We start from the raw sequence: 23,672 nt of genomic DNA on the forward strand, positions 1-23,672 counted from the left end.
AAAACGGCGCTTTCAATCTTCACACAAACTTTTCACGTTTCACTAAGCGTTGTGTTGTTTACCACACGAGCAAAAAGTTTAATTACCGACCAACTGAGCAGAGAAGTGATTGTTTTTATTCCTTCATGATCGTCTTGTTGCGTGTTTTTTCTTTTTTTTTGGTTTAATTGTGGTTTTTTTCTTGCTGCTGCCTCGGGGTTCATTTAAAAACCCGATGCTTTGTGTGCATAAATTTAGTTTAGATGCGTCTTGTCAGCTCTGAGTGCATTTGTTGCCGATCTCTGTGTGTGTGTGTGTGTGTGTGTGTGTTCCCCTACATGTCTGTGTGTTCGCACTCCTCGGGCACTTTGTGTTCTGATCTTGTTTATGTGTCATGGCCGGTGGTTAAGGCATGACGGATGGAGACGGGGGAGACACGACAGGGAGGGCAGTTAAAAGAAGAATGACCTGACAGATCTCCTAATCACAGAGAGAGAAAAAAGAAAGCACGGAAGGGAGGAAATATTCACGGAGAGGACCGTAATCGCTCTGCTTCTGGAACGCAGAGAACATATCTCCGACCTGCAGCTGCGTTGGCCGTTTGCTTTTTGTTCTGGATTGGAAAAGGCTTCTTCAGAGCGCGTTTGCGTTTTCAAAGAGCGAGTCCAGATGCCTTTTTACCAAACCGTGCTCGTTGTGTTAGATCTCAGAAGCGCTTGGAGGTGGTTTTACGCCACCAACAGTAACGCTGAGCCTTATTTCTGATGCTGACGAACATTTTGGACTCATCTTGAAGGAAACTGCCAACAGGCTGTGTTTTCTTAATCAGACAGGATTAACAACTTCTACCAGGACCGCACGATATTAAGAATAAACGTGTAATATTGTTAAATATTGCGATACAGTGTCTGCTTTCCTCACTCCTCTCCGTTTCTTCTGTCACCTCATAACGCTGCCATTGTCTAACCATCTCAACCAGGTGTGGGCTTCTCAGGCACTGAGCTTCCATCTGATTGGCCAAACAGAATTAACAGGAAGAGCATAAATACATGATACCTACATTTTATTGTTTACAATTTATTTTATCCAAGCAGTTCTTTGCAATAATGGTAGTTCAATAATGATAAATTATAGATTGTTTAGCCCGACTATTTGCACATCCGTTTTGTTTGTTTAAAATATTGGTTGTAGGTAAATGTTAACTCGAAACATAAAGAAAGCACAATTTGTGTTTGCTCCTTGTACCTTTGGAAGACCTCAGTCCTCCAACAGAGCGGGGTTTAATCAGAGACTTGACTCCAGAATTTGGGAGCGCAGATGAAAGATTGGACTTCCTGCAGTCAACTCAACGCCATCGAACAGCTGTGGGATCAGGCCGGGGCGTGCCGTTTGTCCCGGAGAGGCCAGCGCAATCTTATTGGCTGAATTACAACAAACGCTGGTTAATTAATGGGACGCCAAGCCGGTGAGTGGCGTGAGGAGGAGGAGCCAGCCTGTTGTGGCTGTGTATGGTTCTTCCACATCAGTGGTCTCCAATCCTGGTCCTCGAGGGCCACCATCCTCCATGTTTTACTTGATTCTCTGCTCCAACACACCTGATTTGAACCAATGGGTGATTAACAGGCTTCTGCAGAGCATGAAGAGGTGATTTAACCACTGAATCAGGTGTGTTGGAGCAGGGAAACAAGGAAAACCTGCAGGATGGTGGCCCTCAAGGACCAGGATTGGTGACCGCTGGGCTACATGCTACTGAGGCCTCCGTTTGTTAAATTAATAAGTTGGTAAATTGTCAGCATGTCTTGTTTCTTCCGACTCCAATCATCCAATTTGATAAAAGACAGCAGAAGCTTTTATTTACGGCCGTTATTGTAAAGGATGTAAGACAGGAGACCAATTTCTGTACATCCTACTCTACAATTCAGAAGAAATAATTATACATTAAATGTATCATCCCACAGTTTATACAATCTGTTCGATGACGTACAATAGGCCTAAACCGTAGGCAACAGAAACTCTGGCTGGATCCTGTTTCTAGGCTGCCGTGTTGAATATAAAGTTTATTTTTGAAGCTTTACTTTAGTTTTTTTTCTCCTCCTCACCTTTTGACCTCCACCGGGAGCCGAGGCCTTACTGAACATAGTGCTACAGTGTAGAGTTTGACCCTGGATCGCACCAGACGACACGCTGTCCCGTCAGATCAGATTCAGTTTAAAAAAAAAAAAACCCAACCCTGCCTGCTTCAGGTGCAGGTGTAAATGTTGTCACCCCGGGGTCGTATCGATTCTCTTAAAGGAAATGCAAAACCTGAAGGATATCAGCGAGTCTTAAAACCAAAATCAAGTGTAATTTCCACTCTGAACGGGGTCCAGCATGTGAAACTGGAATTTTCTGCAGGCACAGAGATCTTTTGTCCTCTTGTTTATCTTTTTTGTTTCAAACTTGTGAAATCCCAACGACGTGTAAATAAGACTGTCTGGACTGCATTGCGGTAACACCAGCCTTTTTATTTATTTTCTCACTATAATCATGTTTACTCACCTGCCAGGTGTTGGAAAAATGACATCCAATTCCGCCGCAGACAGATTGTGGACGAGACAACATGAACTAAGAAGTGGCAGATCTTTTTTCTTTTTTCTTTATTTTTTTTGATGTCCAGGCTGTATTTGAATATCAAGATGTAAACTCTGGTTATTATATTACGATTCAGGATCACAGCTTCGGAACAATCGTGAGACACTCTGTTGCCTTCGCTGTGGATTGCAAATTATTGCGCTTTGATGTTTTTGTTGCACAAATTACATCCAGTCTCCTGAAACCTACCGGCCAGAATAACAGGAATAACACTGGTTTAAGCTCAGGCTGCATATTTTTGGAGTTAAATTGGGTTTTCTGGCCTCCTGTTTGCCATAATTTTCCTCCACCGTAGAAGCTTTGCACTTCATTAATGTGCAAGTTAAAAGCTTAGCACAGTTTGACCATTAGGGGGCGCTGGAAGTGACAACCGTTTGTCTTACAAATGGATTTTTGGAGGGCTTCAAAACTTGAAACGTGCAATATGGCAGAATTTGAGAGCTTTGGGGCACAAATAAACTCAAAAATACTCCTAAACATCAAATCTTTTGGCATATTTTGCTACTAAAAGCAGTACGAGGCATCTCTTCCACTGATATACTTTTACTTATCAGGTCGTACCTCTTTTTCTGACAATAAATTGGAAGAAGGCTCTTAGTTTATGTGGTCAACCAACCTTCGAAGTCCGTTAGGAGCTTGGAGACACAAAAAGGCATCAAGATATAATCGGTTAAGAATCAACAAACCAGGTCCTGGGATGACTGGAGGTCAGGGGGGCAGATGTGTCCAGGAGGCTTGGACCCCCGGTGGAGGTCTAACAGTAATTGGGTAATCTATTGAATAATCAATGCGTATCGACCGCCACCTTTCATGCAAGCGTTTTAAACTGAGATCATCTCATGTTGTGAAGTGACGCTGTGACCAATGAAACGTGACGATGTCAGACGTCTCGCTCAGGGTTCGCGTTGGGAAGGACGCCAAATTCGGCCTCGATATCTGTGAAATCGACCACTTTCGTCTCCAAGTTCAATCGGCTGTGGCAGCCATCTTGACTCTGTGAGTTAATCAGTTACACTATAGGTTCATCTAATGTTTATTTACTGGACTGCAGTGGTTCGAGAGATATTTTGCTAACACAAAGATGTCTGCAAATAGTTAATGGCACAATGATCTTCCTCAATCTGATTGTGCTCTGAATATGTGTTGAGGATCCATTTTGGTCACAAAAACACCAAGTTTTAGCTCAGGAACTGTAAAATGATCCTAGTTGGAGCCATTTATGGGGTTTTTTGCAGGTGGCAGCCATCTTGAATTGGGTTAAGATCCATTAGTCAGTGTCATGAGTTCAGGAAAAACCTGTCATGTTGTTTTTCAGTTATATTTCTGTGCATTTTAACTCAAACGACTGTTAATATATTAAACTATAGCTGTTATCGTTGAACACCACTATTAAGACGACTGCTTCAATGTCACAGTAGCTGCATTTCCGTTTTAAAAAATTCACGATAAACTAACAAATACAGTTTTGTTTTAATATCAGGAAATGTGGTGTTTTCGCTCAAGGTTATCGTTCCATTAAAAGAAGCCGCGCTGGCCCACGCCGAAGTGAGAAAACAAAGCGCGTAATGGTACTAAACTCCAGCAGCTGATGTGTTTTCTGCTGTCGAGGACGTTGAGTAGATGATATGCGAGAGCAGAAAGACAGAAATTCGAGGGACTTGTGGGGTAAAATTATTTCAATTTGGCGAAAAGTGTGTGTTTGTCAGCTACATCCTCGGCAAGCAATAATTTGCATGTAAATGTTTTCAATTCCCCGCACAAAAAAAAAGCACATATCTGGTGCATCTAAATGTCGGCGTGTGTGCTTGAATTCACGATGGGAAATATTTGGAAATGGAAGGCGTAATCACCTCCTGCAGGAAAGTGTGTGTTTAGCATGCTGTTTTTTTTTAAGCCTTCCAGACCGGGGGGGGGGTTCGAGACTTAACCGAGACTGATGGGAGATATGGGAGGAGATGCGAAGCGGTCGAAGTTTGTGTGCCGTGTAGAGGAGGAAAGTTGAGGAACTGCGGGTGTCGGTGTGTGTAATCGCCACAGGCGGCATGCTAATGAGCACATTGATCCCGTACAGCAGAGGAATGGGACAAACTGTGTATTAATGGTCCGTTTCCTTGTTGCGTTACTTTAAAGAGCGGCCATTTGTATCATCTTTCTGTAATTCCTTTTATTTGCTCGGCCTCCTGTTTTATTTATCCCTTTTGATTGCTTCTTCCCCTTATGCTCATTAAGTTTGCTCACACGTCTAAATTATGAATGAAGAGGTCATCAAACAGAAACTTTTAAAAAAAAGTCTGAACTCGAAATCGAAACGCCTTGAGGCTCTCCCTCAAAGACGCACAAAACTTCCTTTTTTTTTTTTCTTCTTCTTCCGTTTGTTCCGTTTTCTGTATTTATTTTGTGCTTCTTCTCAGTCTTTGTCTTCAGGCTAATTCCTGGCAGACTGCTAAATAGTTATAAAACGCTCATTACATATTAAAGGCCGGGGAATGCATATCGCCCGCCGCCATTTATAAGTTTTAGACCATCTTATGATGCAAAATTTAAATATTTTAGTCAGATCTTACAAATACTTCTTGTGCAATGTTAATATCTCTCAGCTAATTCCACACCAAATTTTAGCCCATTATCTGTAAAACTGACTGAGTTACAGACTTCTTTTTCATTTGCCTGTGGTGACCATCTTGAATTGGATCGGCTCCAAACGTTCAGTTCATGAGATATTTTGCTAACAGACGCACAAGCAGAAACACGATCACCTTTGGTGGCAGGCGATCACTGATTAAAATCTTAGTTAGCAGCCGCTATGGCTTCCCAGCTAAAGGAAACAATATCTGGAGCAGTTTTTATTTTTGCTGGTGTAATTGAGAAGCATCACTTGTGTCTTTTAATAAAAAGTAGTGAATTATGGGACCATAAGGGTCACAGGCAGGGAATGCAGCTCTGCCGTTTTCAGAAACAACAGCATTAAACCTAATTTAAGAAGGAAATTAACAGGAGAGTTGCTGGTGGGTACGTGTTGTGTTGTGTTTGCTTTCTTCTTATTTTAGCCAGCTTGGTGCTCACCATGAAGAGATAAGTGGTGTAAGCACATTTTCTAAAATTAAATGTTTAAATTATGAGCAAAACCCCCCCTAACTTTAAAATATACCGCATGCAGTACTCTGTAGAAGTTTTAAGCCATTTTCAATTTCTTTACGTTTTGCTTCCAAGAGGTCTTATAATCTATCACCCGCTGAAATGAAAAGAGATGATCGTGTATGTGGGCTTGTTTGTCAGGAAATTGTATCACGATGAATCACAGGATGGATTTTAATGAAACTCTTCGAAAATAATCATTGAATAAACGTCTACAGATGATTAACTTTGGAAATCAACACGATTCAAGATGGCTGCCACGGCTCATCAACCTAATCAAACAGAGAAAGGGCTATATTTCAATTCATTTTACAGATATTTAGCTCAAATTTAGCGTAGCAGAAGCTGAGAGACATCTCCAACACGTACTGTAAGCACAAACAGATCGCTTTGGATCTTTGTTTAAAACTTGAGCATGCAAGATAAGTTTAAAACATTTCTTTTCTTTTAACTCTTTTTTTTGTTTGTTTTGATATTTTTCTGCTCGCTTTCAGGCCAGTCTTTGTCTCAGTGACTGTCATAATATATTTTGCAGTGCATTTTTAGGACAATGTAAAGAACTAAAAAAAGATAATGAACCTTAAAAAGAATCTACAGCAGATGGACAATATCTGAAAGTCCATCAAAAACCTGAGTTATACAGTCGATCAACTGAAGGATGATAAGTTTTCAGTTAGTAGCTTTTTGTGAATCACTTTGGTGGTGCTATGATACCTATTTGTTTGTTAAATTTGTTATTTTATAGATTGAACTAAAGAAACATGAATAATTTGTCTTTTTTAAAATCTCCTAGTTTCAAAATTCTAGCAACTTATCAGATACTCTGTTAGCTAGTAGCTCGCTAACAGAGTTACTGCTAGCAAGCTACTAGCTAACAGAGTTACTGCCAGCGAGCTACTAGCTAACAGAGTTACTGCTAGCGAGCTACCAGCTAACAGAGTATCTATCTAGCTTGTCTGTTAGCTCGGTACTTGCTAACAGTAAGTTATCTAATAGATTGCTAGAAACTTTGTAAGCTTGCTAACAGACTAGCTAGAGAACAAGCTAGCTAGTCTGTTAGCTAGTTTGTCTGTTAGCTACATAGCTAAATTTTAGCTATCAATTTACCACCCACTGATTAGTTTAAAAATGGTTTATTTCTAAGCTGTTTGTGTCAACACAAAACCTTTAGTTTAAAATGGTGGTTCACAAAGTTTTCAAGCTCTAAACCACAAAACAAACACAACAGAGGTTTGTTGCCCAAACTCTCGCTGGTTGACGTGTACAATTGTTGCTAAAATGTTGCCAAAAACAAGGATACGATGGTAGCACAGGAAAAATGAAGCAAGGGTATTTTTTTAATCAATTTTTGACAACTGTTTCTTATAGTGTGTTACTAGCAATCATCTTTAATTCATTTAATTCATCTTTTGATTTGTGGAAATTATCTCAAAACCCCCTCAACGTGTGTCACGACACACTGAGGTTCTAACTTTTTATCCTTAAAAGATCCAAAAGTCCCATTTTGGGGTTATTTGTTAAACCACCATTCTTTTAAAAATAGTTATTATGGACTTGACAATAACTGTCAAAGCAGTTAATATGAAGACCACTTTATAAGCAAAAAAAATAAAGATAAAGAAATGAAACAAGAAATCTTAAGATGTGAACAAATGAAATGCAAAATGTGATTTTATGTCACGGCTCGGATTCAAGTGTGTGTATAAAGGAGCAGTTATTGTTAGCAGATGCTGTAAATGCAGGAGAATATGTCAGGCGCGTTGGTGCAGTTACAGCACTGAGCTTTTTGTTTTGGTCCACAGCTTGTAGCCCAAGGCTTGGCGGTGCAGCACAACCGGCCGAGTCCCTCTGCTCTCCAGCTCGGCTCTTTGTAGCAGGAGGCTGAGAATATAATGTCATTTTCTGTTTATCCCCATATATCTCAAGAAATAAATAAAAAAAACCTTTTTTCCCTTGCCGGGGATATGATTATCTCACAAAACATGCAGAGTTTTTCTGCAAATTTATCTTGATATTAATAAAAATTCTCCACCAGAGGCCTGGGACATTGAGGACTCTTTGTAGTAATTTATTTTTTTTTTTTTTTTTTTAAAGGCAAGCAAATAAAAACCCCCAAACACAGGCTGGGGATAAAAAAAATCTTCCTGTTGGAATGCAAGAAGACTCATGAAATGTTTCTTTTTTTATTGCGTCAAGTAGATTTATCGAATATAACAAGCTTCCAGTGTTTAACTTCAGCTGCGACGTCATGCTTAGTTCTGTTTATTACAGCCGAAGGAAACAGATATTTGCCTGTCTGTGAGCATTTGTCTGCAGTTTTAGGAAAACATCTCATGAATGGACAGATTTCAGTGAAACTCCAAGGAAGCAATCAATATATGTACATCTACGACTTGTTTTATGTTAAACTCAATTCAAGACACAAAAATGGCCGTAATTCAGTCAGTTTTATGAATAATGAGCTAAAATTTGGTGTGATATTAGCTAAGCTTTATCCCCAACATATGTACCATTTATGTTTAAAACCTTGGCGTCAACCCTGTTTGTCTGTTACCAAAATATCTATTCATATCTCGGCTTTAACTCCTAATTTTCCAACCTAAAATCTTAATCTGTTATTTTGAAAGGTGCTTGGTGATATGCATTCTTTTAAGGGATGCTAAGTGTTTAATTTTATTTTTAATTTTTTGCCATTATTAAATGATGAGAAAGAGGTTTGTAGTATATGTTAGTGGGTTTTTTTTTATCTTCTTTTTTGTCTCATTTATTTTAACCCATGCCGGTTTAAATTCCCAGTCAGCCAGGACATGCCAAATCCAAAAACAAAACCAAAAAGAAGTCCAGTTTCTTTGTGTTTGTTTTTTTTTTTTTTATTTGGATGCACTGTTTGTTTAAGACGGGCTTACTAGTCAAGAAAAACGGCAGCAAATCAATTAGTGAAATGAATAAATTATCTTTCCTCCGTCACATCTTCTCCCCTCTCCTTGATAATTCTTACTTTAATTGGTGCGATGATTACTTTGTTGCAGACGTCAGATAAATGAAACAATTAATTTCGACAGTTGACTTTTTTTTCGTGTTTTTTGTGTACAGTATTTGTTTTTTTGCAGATTTTTTTTTTGTCAGGGCTCAAACGGAGGGGTTTCGTGAACCTGCTGTTTATTTACCGGAGCGTTTGGTTTCCCTTTTTTTTTTTTTTTTTATAAAAAAACAAATGCTTGTCAAATGCGGGCACAACTGCAGCCTGACCCTAACGATTTCCTCCTCCTGTTTCCAGACCAACATCCCGTTCCTCCAGAACGTCTTCTCCAACAATCAGTTCCTGCACTCCACCGTGGACACCCAGTTCATCGACGAGAACCCCGAGCTCTTCAACCTCAAGCCCACGCAGAACCGGGCCCAGAAACTGCTGCACTACCTCGGTCAGTCAGTGCGCGAGACGCTTGAGTAAACGCCGCGAACGCGATCAGACACTGACTTCTACTTCACAGCACGTTTACTGCGCAGGCCTGTGTAATCAGAAAAATAAAGGTTAAATAACTCTGCAACCACCTGGAACAGAGCCATCAATCCACGATTGCATTTGCGGCTTCTAAAACTGTGAAATGTGTTATCTATTAGAAGCTAAAAAGGTGAAATGTTCTGGATATTAGTATATGAGGGATTTATTTATTCAAGAGGTGAGGCCTGCTCCTCGGACAGATCTGATCGGTATAAATAAAATGCCTTCCAGCCAGCCTTGGGTGGGAAGAAAATTCAACTTTTATGTTTAATATCTTGTGCCAAATGAATTAGTATGCAAAGTGGATCTATAATGAGCAAGAGGCCCCTTTTTGTGTTGTTTTTGTCTGACTTATTTCACTTTTTTCTTAACTGGCATCCAGGTCATGTGATGGTAAATGGACCAACGACCCCCATCCCGGTCAAGGCCAAGCCCTCGTCCACAGACCCCGTCGTCCCTTCTGTCACCATGGGTACGTGCAGATTTTATTCTGCTGAAGCTAACAAAACATCTGTAGTTCTTTGTTAATCAGCATTTGTTTAGTTATGGCTGCCACTGAAAGGCAAGGGCGGATGATAATATTTTCACCCATGTCTGTCTGTTGGCATGTAATAAACCACTGGACAGATTTTAAGGAAACTTTCAGAAGGAAATCATTGGATGTACATCTATAACTGAACAAAGTCAGCCCGATTCAATATGGCCGCCACAGCCTTCACTTCCGGTTTGTCCCCCAAAGACATTAAGGAGAAATGAAATAATTCACCTTGTTTATCTTTATCTTACTCGCCATCGCACTTAGTCCACGATAAACCATGCACACAAGGCATGTTATTGTACGTCTACCCTGATTGGCTGAAGCCTGAGGCCTTGGGCTGAGTTAGCCCCAATGAGCAGCAAACCCAAAGGGGCGGGACAAGACGCCTGTCAATCATCCTGTACCAGGCGAGACAAGGGGCTGAACGGGGCTGTAAAAAGTTAGCCCTTTGGAAAGACTTGGGGATTTTCTCGGGACTGTTTGGCACCAGCTTTGTTGTAAATTTCACAAAATGTGATACAATATTTTTAATTTGTGTTTATTAGGTATTTTAACATTTATGTTGTAAACACCAGGGAGGGCTTAGACCAGGGGTGTTCAATCCTGGTCCTCGAGGGCCACTATCCTCCACGTTTTCCTTGTTTCTCTGCTCCAACACACCTGATTTGAATCAATGGGTGATTAACAGGCTTCTGCAGAACATGAAGAGGTGATTTAACCACTGAATCAGGTGTGTTGGAGCAGAGGAACAAGGTAAACCTGCAGGATGGTGGCCCTCGAGGACCAGGATTGGCCACCCCTGGCTTAGCCCTACTAGCCGTCATTGACGTCTTGCGTTATTGCGTGAGATTTATTTTGAAGGTTTGACCAAAATGGCTACAACTTTGTCATTTCCCAACATAAGATGACCTAAAACTCATAAATGGCGGTGGCGATATGCATTTCTTCAAGGACCTTTAATTATTTGAGTGACAATTATTACGTCACAACTAATCACTCTTATTGAATTTATCCCATTTCGACATGTATTTTAAAAAAAGTAAGCGTCACAGGAGTTTCACTGAGGGCACCATCCCTGAAAACGTGGACACTTGTGAATCTATAGGACTCTTCGGATAAAGGCGCCCAGTAAATGACAAATGAGCTGTCGAGCAGTCCCAATGGCTGCGGGGAGAAAGGCCCTCCTGACCGGGCTCCGTTTGGCTCTCTGGGATGAAAAGGTTTGTAGCCCGGAGTGCTCTGCTGAACTGTGATCACAGCTCATTGTTCGAGGAGGCAGAAGTTCTCCACTCCTCCCTCGCCGCTCGGCGCCAGCAAAGGCCAACGACCACGCTGCTCTCTGAGCTCCTTCAGCTACTTAAAGTCTGTGGAGTGGAGCTCTGTGGAGATTTGTTTTCCTCCTCTTTATGTCGACTACAGCACCGTATTGAATTCTGTACAGTCATGCTGAGTTTAACTCCAGTGCTAGGGAGGAAAGTGTACAGAAAGGTCTGTCCTGTGATTGTCTGCAGGTTTAGCACAGTTATCGGTATTATCATAGTATTTTAAGATTGTTCAGTTGTGTAATAAATTACCAAATACATAGGGGCAATTATCAATCCCTCCAGGATTTCACAGGCATTTTTTGTGATTGTTGCGGCTAAAATGCCTGATTTCGCGGGGCATTTTCTTAAAAGTTGCGATGAAAAGTTGCAATTTTGTTTTTACTGAAATCAATAAAAAACCATAGCTTTTAATATCTAAACCAAAAATACTTCCTAGTTTTGTAAGATAATTACCAACAAACATTGACATTCTCAAAAGCTGCTTTATTTGAGAACTTTGATAGCTTCTAAACTGACATTCATGACCATTTCTGGATTGTCCCTCGTCTGCAGCTCTCCTCACATGTTTTGCAGACAGGAAGTGTTTGTCGATGCGTTTATGTTCCATGATTACACTGCAGGACGTGCAAAACAGCTGCAGCTGGGGAGGAAACTGGTTTGCTGAAATCTTTGTNGGGCAAATGTGAAGCATTAGCGCACATTTTGGCTTCGGTCGCTGCTCCTGCACGCTCCCGGCATTCTGAGGTTAACAGGAAGTGATGTCACGTGTCTTCTTCGTGAGTTATTTGGGGTTATTTTGTATCCCACGCTACACAAACCCACAAAGAAGAGACTAGACCGCAGAAACGGCGGCGAATCACTTCAGAAACAATAAATATTGGGTTAAAGTTGCGGCGTTTTGGGCAAAGTTGCGATTTTGCGGGGTTTGCTTGATTTTGCGTTAATAGTTGCGATCTCAACATTGCAAAATCCTGGAGGGTCTGAATCATAGTCTGCAGCAAAACACAATATTAAGATAATTGTAGTTGAACAAGCAGTGCTGATGTTGAGCTTTTTTTAATTAGCATCAAATGTTGATGCTAATCTGTTTGGTGCTGTTCAGAAAATGCTTCCATGTTGGACCAATTCAAGTAAAACGCCTTAATATTTTGCCTGTTCTGCCAAGTATAAACACTCACGATCTTTGGTTATGTTAGTAATGCTCATAGTTTGTCAAACAAGAAGTTGAACAGACAAAGAAGAACGCTTCAAAGACCACTTTAGGCTAAAAGGTAGCTGACGTTAGCATCTGCTGCCTGCATGTTGTGCTTACAGAGAAACCATTTTTGACTGGCCTTTTCTAAGCAGTTCACTTTAATAAAAATGAAGATAAAAAATAAAAATTGTGCTTTTTAGGTTTAGAAAACCCCCAGAAGCACTTGTACTGTCTTCTGTCTGTATCTTGGACACTGCTGGATGATAGATAGATAGATAGATAGATAGATTTTATTACAGACTCAGAGTCCAATTTACATAAAAATGATACAGTAAATTAGAAAAGGTACCTAACCATTCAGGAGGCAATCATACCAATATCTCCAAAGCACAGATGAGTATTCCACTGCACTATATTTAACATTAGTCAACAGTAGAATAATTCTATTATTAGACTCATTTAAACGACAAATAAATTTATACGTAAACTTTCTTCAAACGGCCATCAAAGTGCTGACACGAGCAGATTCAAACAGTTCACTGGCACTGCTCCATCTGGGCTTCTTTAACAAGTCTTAATGTATCATTAGAAGCCACCTTCAAGCTGTGAAGACTGGCTTTTTTAAAAATTGCACTACAAGTTTAGCTATTTAAATTTAAAATGGTAACACAAACCATTGGGAGTTTTATTATGTTGACCTTTAAAACTAGCAACGGGTTCATCCCTGGTGCGTATTTAAATCGGCGTACAGAACCAAAAGAAATGGTCTAAAATTTAGTATTTAGTGGTTGTCTTTATTGTTTAAAAGTCCATAGATTAAATTTTTCTACAGTGACAGTAAAATCTGTCTGAGACGATGTTTTTCGGCTTTTTTGTTTGATCTTTATTCTGCAAACTGCCGTGAATTTTCGGCACATGCCTCCTCTGAAAGCAATGAAACAATGAGCTGCAATAATCTGACATGTTCATCAGCACCTTTCTCTGCCTGAGCACATTACCCAGCATGCCCCGTAAACACGAATTTACAGCAAAATAATGTGAATAATATGAATCCTAACCGGGCGTGACTAATCGAATCAGACATCTAGAAACACGCATTCGCATTTTTTATCACCTTGTTTGTGCAGGGTTTTTTTTTTTTTTTTTTTGGTTTGAAGCCATTATTACCCGTCTCACTTGCAGGAAAGCAAAGCACACGAAAAATGCATTAAACGCACAAACTTGCACAGACTTGGGTCTCCATCGACACTTTGTTCACACGCTCACTTTCACCTACTGTACGCAGCTGATGGGGTACTTGCACGCAGCACGGAGGCATACCTAAAGCCTAGTAATGAGATTTGTAATGTGCTTATATCCTTTCCTTTCATTTGACGGCGGGATTGGGAGAAGAGAGGGATTAGGGGCCCGTATTATCAAACTCTTGTCTAGAGAGGCGTGGAGGCAGGAAGGGGGGCCGTGAAAGGGAGAACCAGGTTACGATGGGAGAAACGAAGGCCGGGCTTAATCCCTGCAGAGAAAATGTTCTGCTGGATGTGACGGCTGGAGTGGAGAATTTGATCGAGGAAGTGAAGGGAACGTGTAACCGCCGTAGATGGAAGTTGGGCAAAAACCGTGAAAACGTTACTGAAAGTCAAAAATATCACAAGATAAATGACAAGAAAAGCGGCCTAACACACGGAGCGTAGAAGAAAAGACAACAATAAGGTTCACCTGTCCTGTTTCGTACTCAAAGCCCATTATTTTCTAATTAGGATTTGTAGTCTGAGTTGTTCCGTCTGAAGCCTGATTGCTGGCGGTTCATAGATGGCGTAGAGGTACACCTTGTTCCAATTATTGTCTGGATTTATTTAATAGAGGACATCTAGGGGTTAATCACCAGATGCCTGTGAGCCAGCTCCTGGAAAAAAATGACTAATAAAAATGACACACTACCCTACACCTCCCAATTATGCACTGTATTTCCAATTTTAGGATGAGTTATAGAGGAGTATATTAAAAAAAATGGTAAAAGTATGCAGATCTGTGCATAAAGACACATTAAAATAAGAACTTGGAGCTCCCTTTTATGCCTCTGCAGCTTTGGATTACTTTAGTTCCCCATCTTCAAACAAAACAAAGGATATCTTTGGCCTTGTGATATTTCCCGTTTGGGTCCAGGTGTCATTGCTGGGAAAACTTTTGCTTTCTGAAACTTAAAGATACTCTTTCTGCAAACGCACCTGAGGAAAATCCAGAACAGCTGTTTATTTCTTTTTCTGTCACAACCCTGGTGTATGGAGAAAAATGAACCATGTTTTTGAACGTTGGTGCCTTGGTGTTGAAAGTAAATTACAGTCGCTGACCAAAGAGAGAAAAAAAAAAGGTAAGCACTTAAATCAAGTGGTGGAAATGGAAAGAAACTCCACATGTTGGAAGGTTATATGACTAAGGCTTTATATAATTCAATGATTACAGTATCAGATCTAAAGGATCACAGTTGGCGGTACGGGCACAGTGCTGATCCCGGGTCAGTAGGGCGTGGAACCCCCTCAGACCTGGATTTAAGTCGCAGTCTGGTGCAGAACGAAGTCGTACCGCTGTTTTATCTTCTCCCGCAGCGAGTCGACCCGCCGCTGTTGTAGCCGACCCTTGAGATCTGTCAGAGCAGCACTGGGTTTGGAGTTGACGTTTATGCTGCTCCCGAATGTTCGACGGAGGGAAGATCAGAGGACCCGGCTGGCCTCGGGAAGAACTCAACATGACACCGGCAGTCCGTAGAAACACGCTGTGTGTGTGTGTGTGTAGGCAGGAGTTGTTTGTTCCAAGACCGTACCAGGGGTAGGGGAGGATGTCACTGGTGTAGCACGATGCTGTCAGGTTCCCCTGAATCACAATCAGAGGTGAGCTGAAGCCACGTCGGATGGCTCTCCACTCCATGATGACAGGCGAAAATACCAGTGAGTGTCTCTAACATCGACGAGATGGGTCCTCTCCTTTCAGCGCCGCCACACAATGGTTGTCTGTGTTAATGGAGAACACACGGAAGACACAAAGTGTTAAAAAGAGACCAGTGCTTGGATGGCAAGTGCAGATATCCTGGGGTTCTTTAATGCTTGGCACACAATACGACAATCCTTTACTAGCGTGGAGACTGACACCTTCATAACTTCTTTAGATCCCCTCATTGGTTCCAACATCAGGCCACCTTGACTTCTGTACGCCATGATACAACCACCTGACTTCATGTCAAAGTAATCCCTGTTAAACTCCATCAAGTGCTGGTAAGGCTGTCCAATGCCTCTACAAATGCCCCTTTTCCACCGGCTCTAAAGGTCCCGGCTCCACTCTACTCGGCTCGCTTTGCGCGCATTTCCACCTGCATTTTTTTGAGGCCGGCCCTGATTCTTTGGTCCCTGCTTCGGAGTAGGGCCAGCCGGGCCGGCCCTGCTTCATGGGCGGTGCAAGCTTAGCTCCTGTTCCCTCATTGGTCGTGGGTGTGACCAGATGCGAGCATAAAGAGCGAACGGTAGGAATATAAACAACAGCGTTAGCTTACCCTGCAATGTTTCTGCCGTCTGTCCCCCAGCTGAAGGCGCTGTAGAGCCTGAAATCTCCGGCAGATAACAGCTGTCCGACTCCGCGCAACAATGGCGGCATCCAGAGCATTTCTTCCACTGCGCCTCTCTTCCTGAAGTCTCAGGAAAATCCCCATAAGTTTAAAAAACAGCAACAACGCAGGGCCAACGTTGTCCATAGCGCTTCCGTTGTTTACACAACTTGTGCCAAGTTTCGGTAGCGCGCCGTGGCCCCGCCCCCTGCAACACGAGGAGGCATTCCTCTGCTACCGACCAAACTGGCCGGTGTGAACGCGATGCATTCTTTATAGAGCCGGACTTCTGAATTAGGTCCCGTGTAAAAGAGGCAAAAGTTTCCTCTGTCTGGTGATCTTCGCTGACTGTTGGATGCTCCGGCAACTGCCTGATAACAGCATTGCTCCACTGGTGATGCCACCACTTGTGTCCTCTGGTGCCTGTTCTCGACGTGCCCGGCTCCTCGCAAACCGAATCGTTTTCAAAACCCATCGCTGGTTTGTTCGTGAACCAAATTACATCTAAATCCGACAGTCTCACTGCAGGCGTCAGGTTGTTAAAACATTCCTAAACGCACAAATACGACCGATTCATCAGGTTTCTCTGGTAGGCAGGCAAGGCCTGCTAAATCTATGTCCTTATATGTGGATTTATTCTGAATATAAGGACCTGTGAGGGCTTTAGTTTTGGTCTCTCTGGACATTTTGTTGCCGGAGGAGAGGAGTTTCGGAGCACAGAGAAGCAGACGGGTGAAGAATGTCAACAGAGGAGAAATGAAGTGACATCAGCCTGAGAAACGGAGGAGTGAAGTGTGTGCAGAGAAGCCGGCGGTGGGAGTTAGGGAGGCTTTCGATGCAAATGAGAGGGTATGTTTATGTGCAAGTGGGTCACTTGTCAAGCACAGCAGCCACGTGGGATTTGTATCTTTTTTTTTTTACTATTTGTTTCTTGCTATAAAACATACAAATTCACTCAAACGCTAATGCTTTCTTGGAAACTCTTACATGCGAGGGGGTCCCCTTCAGCAGAGGCGCTGCAGTCCCAGCGCTTCTGACCCCTTTTTGCTTTGTTTTTGTGTCGAGATTGTTCAGGACTGTGAGAGTGGATAAAACACAAAGTTAAAAATTGTGTGCGTGTGAGAAATGGAAGGTAGACTTTGAGGAATATTTATTCTTTTTCCTAAGTTAAAACACCTGTACCAGTTTGCATCAGCCGCAGGAGTTTGTAAGAACACATGCAGCTTTAAAAGATTAAAAAAAGTAGTATGTTAGTGTTGGTAGGTGTGAAGTGGTTGTTTGTTTTTGGTGCAGGTCTTACAGAGGATTAAAGCAGAGATTATTTTCAGCAGTGATATAAAACGAATACCGACAAAGGTAGAGAAAATCCCACTGCTCTTTTGGCAGATTAATTAGGCCAATTTTTTTGCTATTTTACAAATAATCAGCACTGGCCAGACCTGAGTATATTAAACTGAGCAGCTCAGTGTTTTTATATGTGATTATACACCCAAACAGGGTGCCTTTCATAGCAGGGGTCCTTTTTTTTTTTCTACCAAAATCTGAGAGGATGAATAAAAGGTTTTCAGCACTCTGTCGTAACTATTCGCCCACTTTTTTCTTTTTTTTTAACCACTGATTCTTTTTACAATCTAGTAGATTATAATGAGAATGGTTTATGAATTATTATAGTTCCAGGCCTAAAGGGAACTAACAAAAAATTATCTTTTAGTCAGCGGTGGTCCTGGTTTCCAAACATTTGCATCATCGGTCAATTTTCAGAGCAACGAGGAGGAACCTCAGGTGACAATAAAAACAGGCTTTAAAAATGGCATTTTTATCATAAGAAGTAAGAAGCACTTAATCTTTCAGAGCCTTTATATGTAATTGTTTAGAAAGGAGAGAAAATAAAGTTATTTTATGCTTGGAAATGCATTCATTCATTGGGAGCCTTCAGTTTCAGTCCGACTCCCGGAGCGATCTCTCTTCAGTCAGTCGCTGTTTACTAAATCCACTAGATTGTAGCTTTGTTTTTTGTGTCTTTATGGTCCAAAATAATAAACAAATTGGCCTCACAAATCATCCGCCAGCTGCTCTGATTTTTAACAAACAGTATCGGTCATCGAAAAATCCCACTTGGTCAACCTTAAGGCATAAAAAAGTTGGTGACATCTAAACAAGTCGAGCTTTTCATCCAGAGCAACCCAAACAGAACAAAAATACAACTACAGAAGCACATAAAATAATTCATCAAAAAGAAATAAACTAAAAGCCAGACAGGCAGACAGCAGCTCAGTAACGAGTCTGAATGATTGATTGATTGTCAACAAAGATCCAAACTCTGATTCCACGTTTATTGCCTCTGGTTTTAAATGTAGTCGGATGCAAAGAAGAAAGATGATTTTACATGTTGGCAACAACAAGATCTTTGTTTTGTTTAGCTGATTGGTTTTTAGACCATTGTAATTTTACCTCTTTAGAGTCGACCGTCCGTTACCCTCGCGTCGAACAATCCTCATCTTAGCTTAGTTTGATTTAGCTGCGCTGGCCATCATAATTGGTTGTAGATGTATCTAGTGATTACTTTGAGTTTCATTAAAATCCTTTCATAATTTTTGAGTTATTTTGGTAACAGACAAACATACACAAATACATACTTGCCAACCGCCCCGCATGTTCAGGTTAGCTAAAGCTACTAATTCCTAATAAATAACAAGTTACAGCCGTTTACTGATCAGTGTTTACAATATAACAGCTGAGAGATCAAAACTTGAGAGCCCTGATCTTAAGCAACTATGATATGTGTTTAATTCAAATTAATTGATCAGAATTCAGGAAAATACTGTTGAATCTATGATGTTTGTGTGTATTTCTGGGAGTGATGTTTTAAAGACAGGATCAGCTGATGAATAGACAAGCTGTGTCTGGTAAATCTTTATATATACAACTGTATATGTTTGGGCAGACAGACTTAAACACAGATAATGTAATAGTTAAAATGTGAATGTGTGTGTGGTTGAGGGGGGGCGCTATGTTGTCCCACATTGACATTTCCAAATGTTGGCAAGTATGCAATTACACGATCCCCCACCCTTTATGGTCATAATCAGGGTCCTAAAGTGTTTATAGGACAGAAACTTGCTGGTTACCGTCATCGACAGTTGACTGTCAAATGTGTCTCCGATCACCTGCTAATTGTTTAGTTTGTTGTAAAGTTTTTATCAGCGCATAAAGCTAAGCTAAAATAGAGGAAGTACGTTCTCCGAGGTACCAAACGTAGCCTTAAAGTACCCGTGCTCGGTTCTGTTCTTCAGACCTGAGAGGGAAAGTTCTGCGAAGAGGTTGTAAAATGACATCATTGGGTAGTGGGTTTTTTTTTTTTAATGTAGATGAGGCGGTTTGTTTATATGCAAGTGGGTCAGTCGTCAAGAACGGCAGCCATGTGGGACTTGTATCATTTCACCCCCCCCTTTTGTTGTTCTTGGCACCGTGCAGCATAAAGACAAATCCACTTCACTGTTGACTGTTTTCCAGGAAGTTTGCACATGCAGAGAGAGCATCGTATGTGGAGGCAGCACCCCCCCCACCCCACACATACACACACACACACACACATTGTGTCCAAAGACACCATTAGCGAAACTGCATTACCGAATGCAGTTTCGCAGAATATGATCTGCTTTGAAACTGTGTGAATGTGACAGAAGGACTCCGGTGATTAATCGCTCTTAGCTGTTCAGTTTTTTTTATGTTTAACACGGATCTAGATAAGCTTATGTCCGTCTGAAGGAAGCTCATCCAGTTTCTGTTGGGATGACTTGATTTCGTGCATCTGTGTCAGCGGGTTGGGTGCGAACAAACAGGCCCACGTTTTTCTGCGGCTTTAAAAAACAAAAAAAGTCGCTTGTTTTCAGACGGGAGGTCGAACACGTGTCCAACAACGCTCAGAGGGACGGATAGTGACCTCGTTATCTGGTCTTATTGACTGATTTGTGCGTGCCGCGACAAAAAATGGATCCAAACTTTAACTTGCCTCGGGTTAGGTTCGTTTGTGATCGCGTGTCAGAGAGAAAAGGCGGAGGTTAGGATTGGAGAGTCATCTTGGTGTCAGTTTTTTGTCAAAGTTTGAAGTTAAAACCAGAGCTTTAAAGAGAGGTTTAAGCCTTTAACAAACCCAGATATTAAGAAGAACAAAGTGAAATGAGTAGTGTTTGTGTGCAGGCATGAAACTAAATTCATAAACGGACGGCTGACCTCCACCTCTCCAAGTTCTCTTCCACCTGTTCCCTGTTCTCAGTGAGGAAGTTTGCAACATTGAGTCATTATTTTCCAAATTCTCCATATCAGGAGCTTCAAAATGAGCCATAGTTTGTTGAAATTTTGGCGATTTATCACCCGGGAGCAAAGCTTACGAGCGCGTCGTTTTAAAAAGTTGATTTTTATTGGTCTGTAGCGATGTTATCAGGAGTTCCTTCTTATATTTAAAAAGTGGAAACCCCCGAGCTTCATAGCAAGGCCAAACATTATACGAAGGGATTTAAATATAATCAGTTTCAAAGGAAACTAAAAGGATTATTTCTGAAGTCATACCTGTTGGAAAACTTTGATTTAAAGGTAGATTAGGAAGCTTAATTGATATTTTAGTTCCTAGATGGAGTCTTTATGGACTCCTTTTTAGGCAAATCTCAGTTACAGCAAAAAAAAAAACCCAATGTTTTTATGTTTTTTGTTTTTTTTTTTGCACTGCAGCTCATTCCGACTCATTCTGCTGCTCGGGTCACAAATCTTTAGATGCTTTCGATTTTGCCCGTTTCAGCAAATGGGAATAATGGTCCGCCACGTGGGTTTATCTGGAAAATCTCGCTGTTTTATGGCGCGTTTCTCTGAAGATGCGTTCATAAAAACTGGAAAGTGAAGCCCCCAGACTGCTGTGGTTCCTTCCTTTTTTTTTTTTTTTTTCCTTCTTCTTCCCTCCCCCTCCCTCCCTCTTGATCCTGAGCAGAACGGGACAAAACATTTTAAGTATCATACAGATCAACCACATTTGTCCTGATGTAGGCTGCAGTGGAAACAGGAAGTGCCAAACGGGATCGACAGGAGCATCTCGTTTGAGGCTCCGCGCCGTTCTGCACCGTATCCGTGCCGACAGCTGCGGATATCGAGCGTAGTTTAAAGAGAAACGTAAAAAAAGTGTCGACCGGAACGACAAGTACTCTGAAAGGCTTGGCGGGTGAAACCTAAAACTGGACCCCGGCCTCCGACGGCACGAAAGGATCCTGGAACTGGTTCTCCTGCACCTGGCTGTTGTTCAGAACCAGCTCCGGCCTCATGCATCGCTCTGCTCATTAACTTATTTTACAGATAACTACAGAAATGAGTCACTTCCATCAACGCAAACCATTTTTACAACCCAGTGGGTGGATGTGTCTGACACGTCCTCTGCTCAGCCTATGTCTGCCTTTTAGTGTTTGGCTTTTAATATTCTAAGCAGAGGGACAGGAAAACACTTCAAGCGTCATTATCATCAATATACCTTAAGTCACACGTGTCAAACTCAAGGCCCGCGGGCCTGATCCGGCCCTCTATAACATTTCATCCGGCCCTCTAGTCTGGTTCAGATCGAGTCTCTGATTCTTATTTAGCTTAAAGAAATTGAGCCTAATTACTGAAGTTTTCTCTGACAGTGACTTAGAAGCCAACAATATATAGTTTTAATTTCTGTATGATCAGGTTTTTGTTGATGGCTTTTTAAAAAAAAATCTGTTTTAATGGTAAAAAATTCATTTAAAAGCTGAGTGAGGGGTAAGAAATGACAGCTGATGATGAGCTTTTTGAAGTTTGATCTGTTTGTCTGTGTTCATTAAAGTCTGTTTGCTCTAAATTCTGTATAATCTGTTTCTATATGAATGATTTGACTTAAAACACCTAAAACTAAGGTTAATTTATGTCATTTTGAATAAATATTGATCGTGATCGGCCCTTGGCTAGGACCAAATTTTAAATTTTGGCCCCCTTGCATCACTGGGTTTGACACCCCTGCTGTATGTATATAGTTTTTTTTGTTTGTTTTCCTCCACTTGGCATTTTTTGGGCTCAGGAGGCGTGTAAATAAAGCAACAACCTTCAGACTCCAACATGCCCTCCATGATCTTTTTCCTCATTGTTTTTGGCTTCCTAGGAAGAATCCACGACAGTCAGTAACTCGTCTGATCGTTTATCTGCCCTGTTAATGACTTCCCGTCATCCGTTTTGTTTTTTCAGGTGACCCGCCTGTGGGCTTCCGCGACGTGCTGCTGCGGGACGGTCCCGAGGGCTTCGCCAAAGCGGTGCGAGCCCACCGCGGTCTGCTGCTGATGGACACCACCTTCAGGGACGCTCACCAGTCGCTCCTGGCCACGAGGGTCCGAACCCACGACCTGAAGATGATCTCGCCGTTCGTCAGCCACAACTTCAACAACCTCTTCAGCCTGGAGAACTGGGGCGGTGAGGCTCGCCGCGTGAAACTAAATCTTTTAATCCTGTCGAAAAATAAGCGATTATTCTGAGCAACTCGCAGTTAAATATTTACTCCCGCGAACTCTTGCCCAAAGATTTTCTTCTTCCGATCGCTTTAACGCTAATTGCATCCCTCTTTGTGCACATATACAGCTTTATTCCCCACTCTCCTCCCTCACGCCGTAGATCTGTTCCGGGTTTTATCGATCAAACTTTGTCACCGGCAGCCTCATTCTTCCGGCTCCGACAGAGTCTGTGTTTAGTGAGTTTCCTCAAAAGAAGATGATTGTACCTTCTTGCCTGCCTCCATTGAATGGAAGAAAATCACTTGTCATTGAAACGTCTCGAGGCACGAGCGAGATCCAATCGGGTCTTAAGTAGAAGATGCAATTACGCCGAAATTGGACGGGAGGGGGAAAAATGTGCGCGTCACGTTCGAGGAGCGGGCGTCGGAGCCGGTTATCAGCTCTCCTTTTATATAAGCGGAGACGCCGTTTGTTTTGAGTAGGCTTAAAGAGAAATGATCTTCCCTCCCGCTGGGGACAAATGCCTTTTGTGGAGCAGACTGTCGACCTCTCACGGCGGAAGCGTTTAAGGCGAAGTTCTAGAAAACACTCGGAGGAATTGTTCCGTTGTAACTCGAGGTCCTTTTAAAGAGAAGATGAGAACAAACATAAAACCTAAAGAAGAAATTGCTTCAGGTTTTATTTCAGGTGTTTTTTTTTTAGATGTCAGCTGAACAAAGTGAGACACCTTTCTGCTTCCTGAAACCTGCTCTGAAATTAAATCCGTGCTGGCAGCCGATCATTGTGCGCCAGTTAAAGGAGGGAGAACTATATTTCATTACAGCACTTCAGACACATTTCATATTAAGCAACTGTCTCCTCACTTCAGCTCCAAATTGATAAAAAGGTTCCAGCAGAAGTAAGATATTGAAAAGATTTTTCAATTAAAATGGTCTTAAATGATCCCCACCCTCCGTCTCCCTGAATATTTGGGTGTTATTGTAAGACTTCACCATGAGGGGTGATTTAAATTACCTTTAGCTGCAGACAGGGTGTAGCCAGACTTTAAAAAATCCTGAGGTCAACCACTCATTATCCCCCTGCACATCAGTTACAAGCATTTATTTAAAACAAGTGACTTGAATGTGTATATGACATGTATTTGTGTGTAAATCCATGGGGATCAGCATCATTTGAAGCAACAGAGGACTCAGGGCACAACCATGATGACTCACTGAAATGACATGAATTAGTTTATATGAATGTTGATTCAAAACACAAGATTTTAGCATAGATTTC

General features: G+C 41.6%; 1 protein-coding gene across 2 annotated transcripts in view; it reads left to right on the plus strand.

Moving 5' to 3' along the window:
- pcxb (pyruvate carboxylase b) overlaps positions 1-23,672 on the plus strand; it is a 393,092-nt gene that overhangs the window by 292,365 nt on the left and 77,055 nt on the right. For both annotated transcript variants that reach the window (XM_017414395.3, XM_025005546.2), the window contains exons 13-15: positions 9,023-9,167; positions 9,630-9,719; positions 22,135-22,356. In XM_017414395.3, the coding sequence (XP_017269884.1) occupies positions 9,023-9,167; positions 9,630-9,719; positions 22,135-22,356 (457 nt within the window). The remainder of the gene's footprint in view (positions 1-9,022; positions 9,168-9,629; positions 9,720-22,134; positions 22,357-23,672) is intronic.

The sequence above is a fragment of the Kryptolebias marmoratus genome, linkage group LG7, assembly GCF_001649575.2.
Source record: "Kryptolebias marmoratus isolate JLee-2015 linkage group LG7, ASM164957v2, whole genome shotgun sequence".
In the NCBI taxonomy this organism is placed as follows: Eukaryota; Metazoa; Chordata; class Actinopteri; order Cyprinodontiformes; family Rivulidae; genus Kryptolebias; species Kryptolebias marmoratus.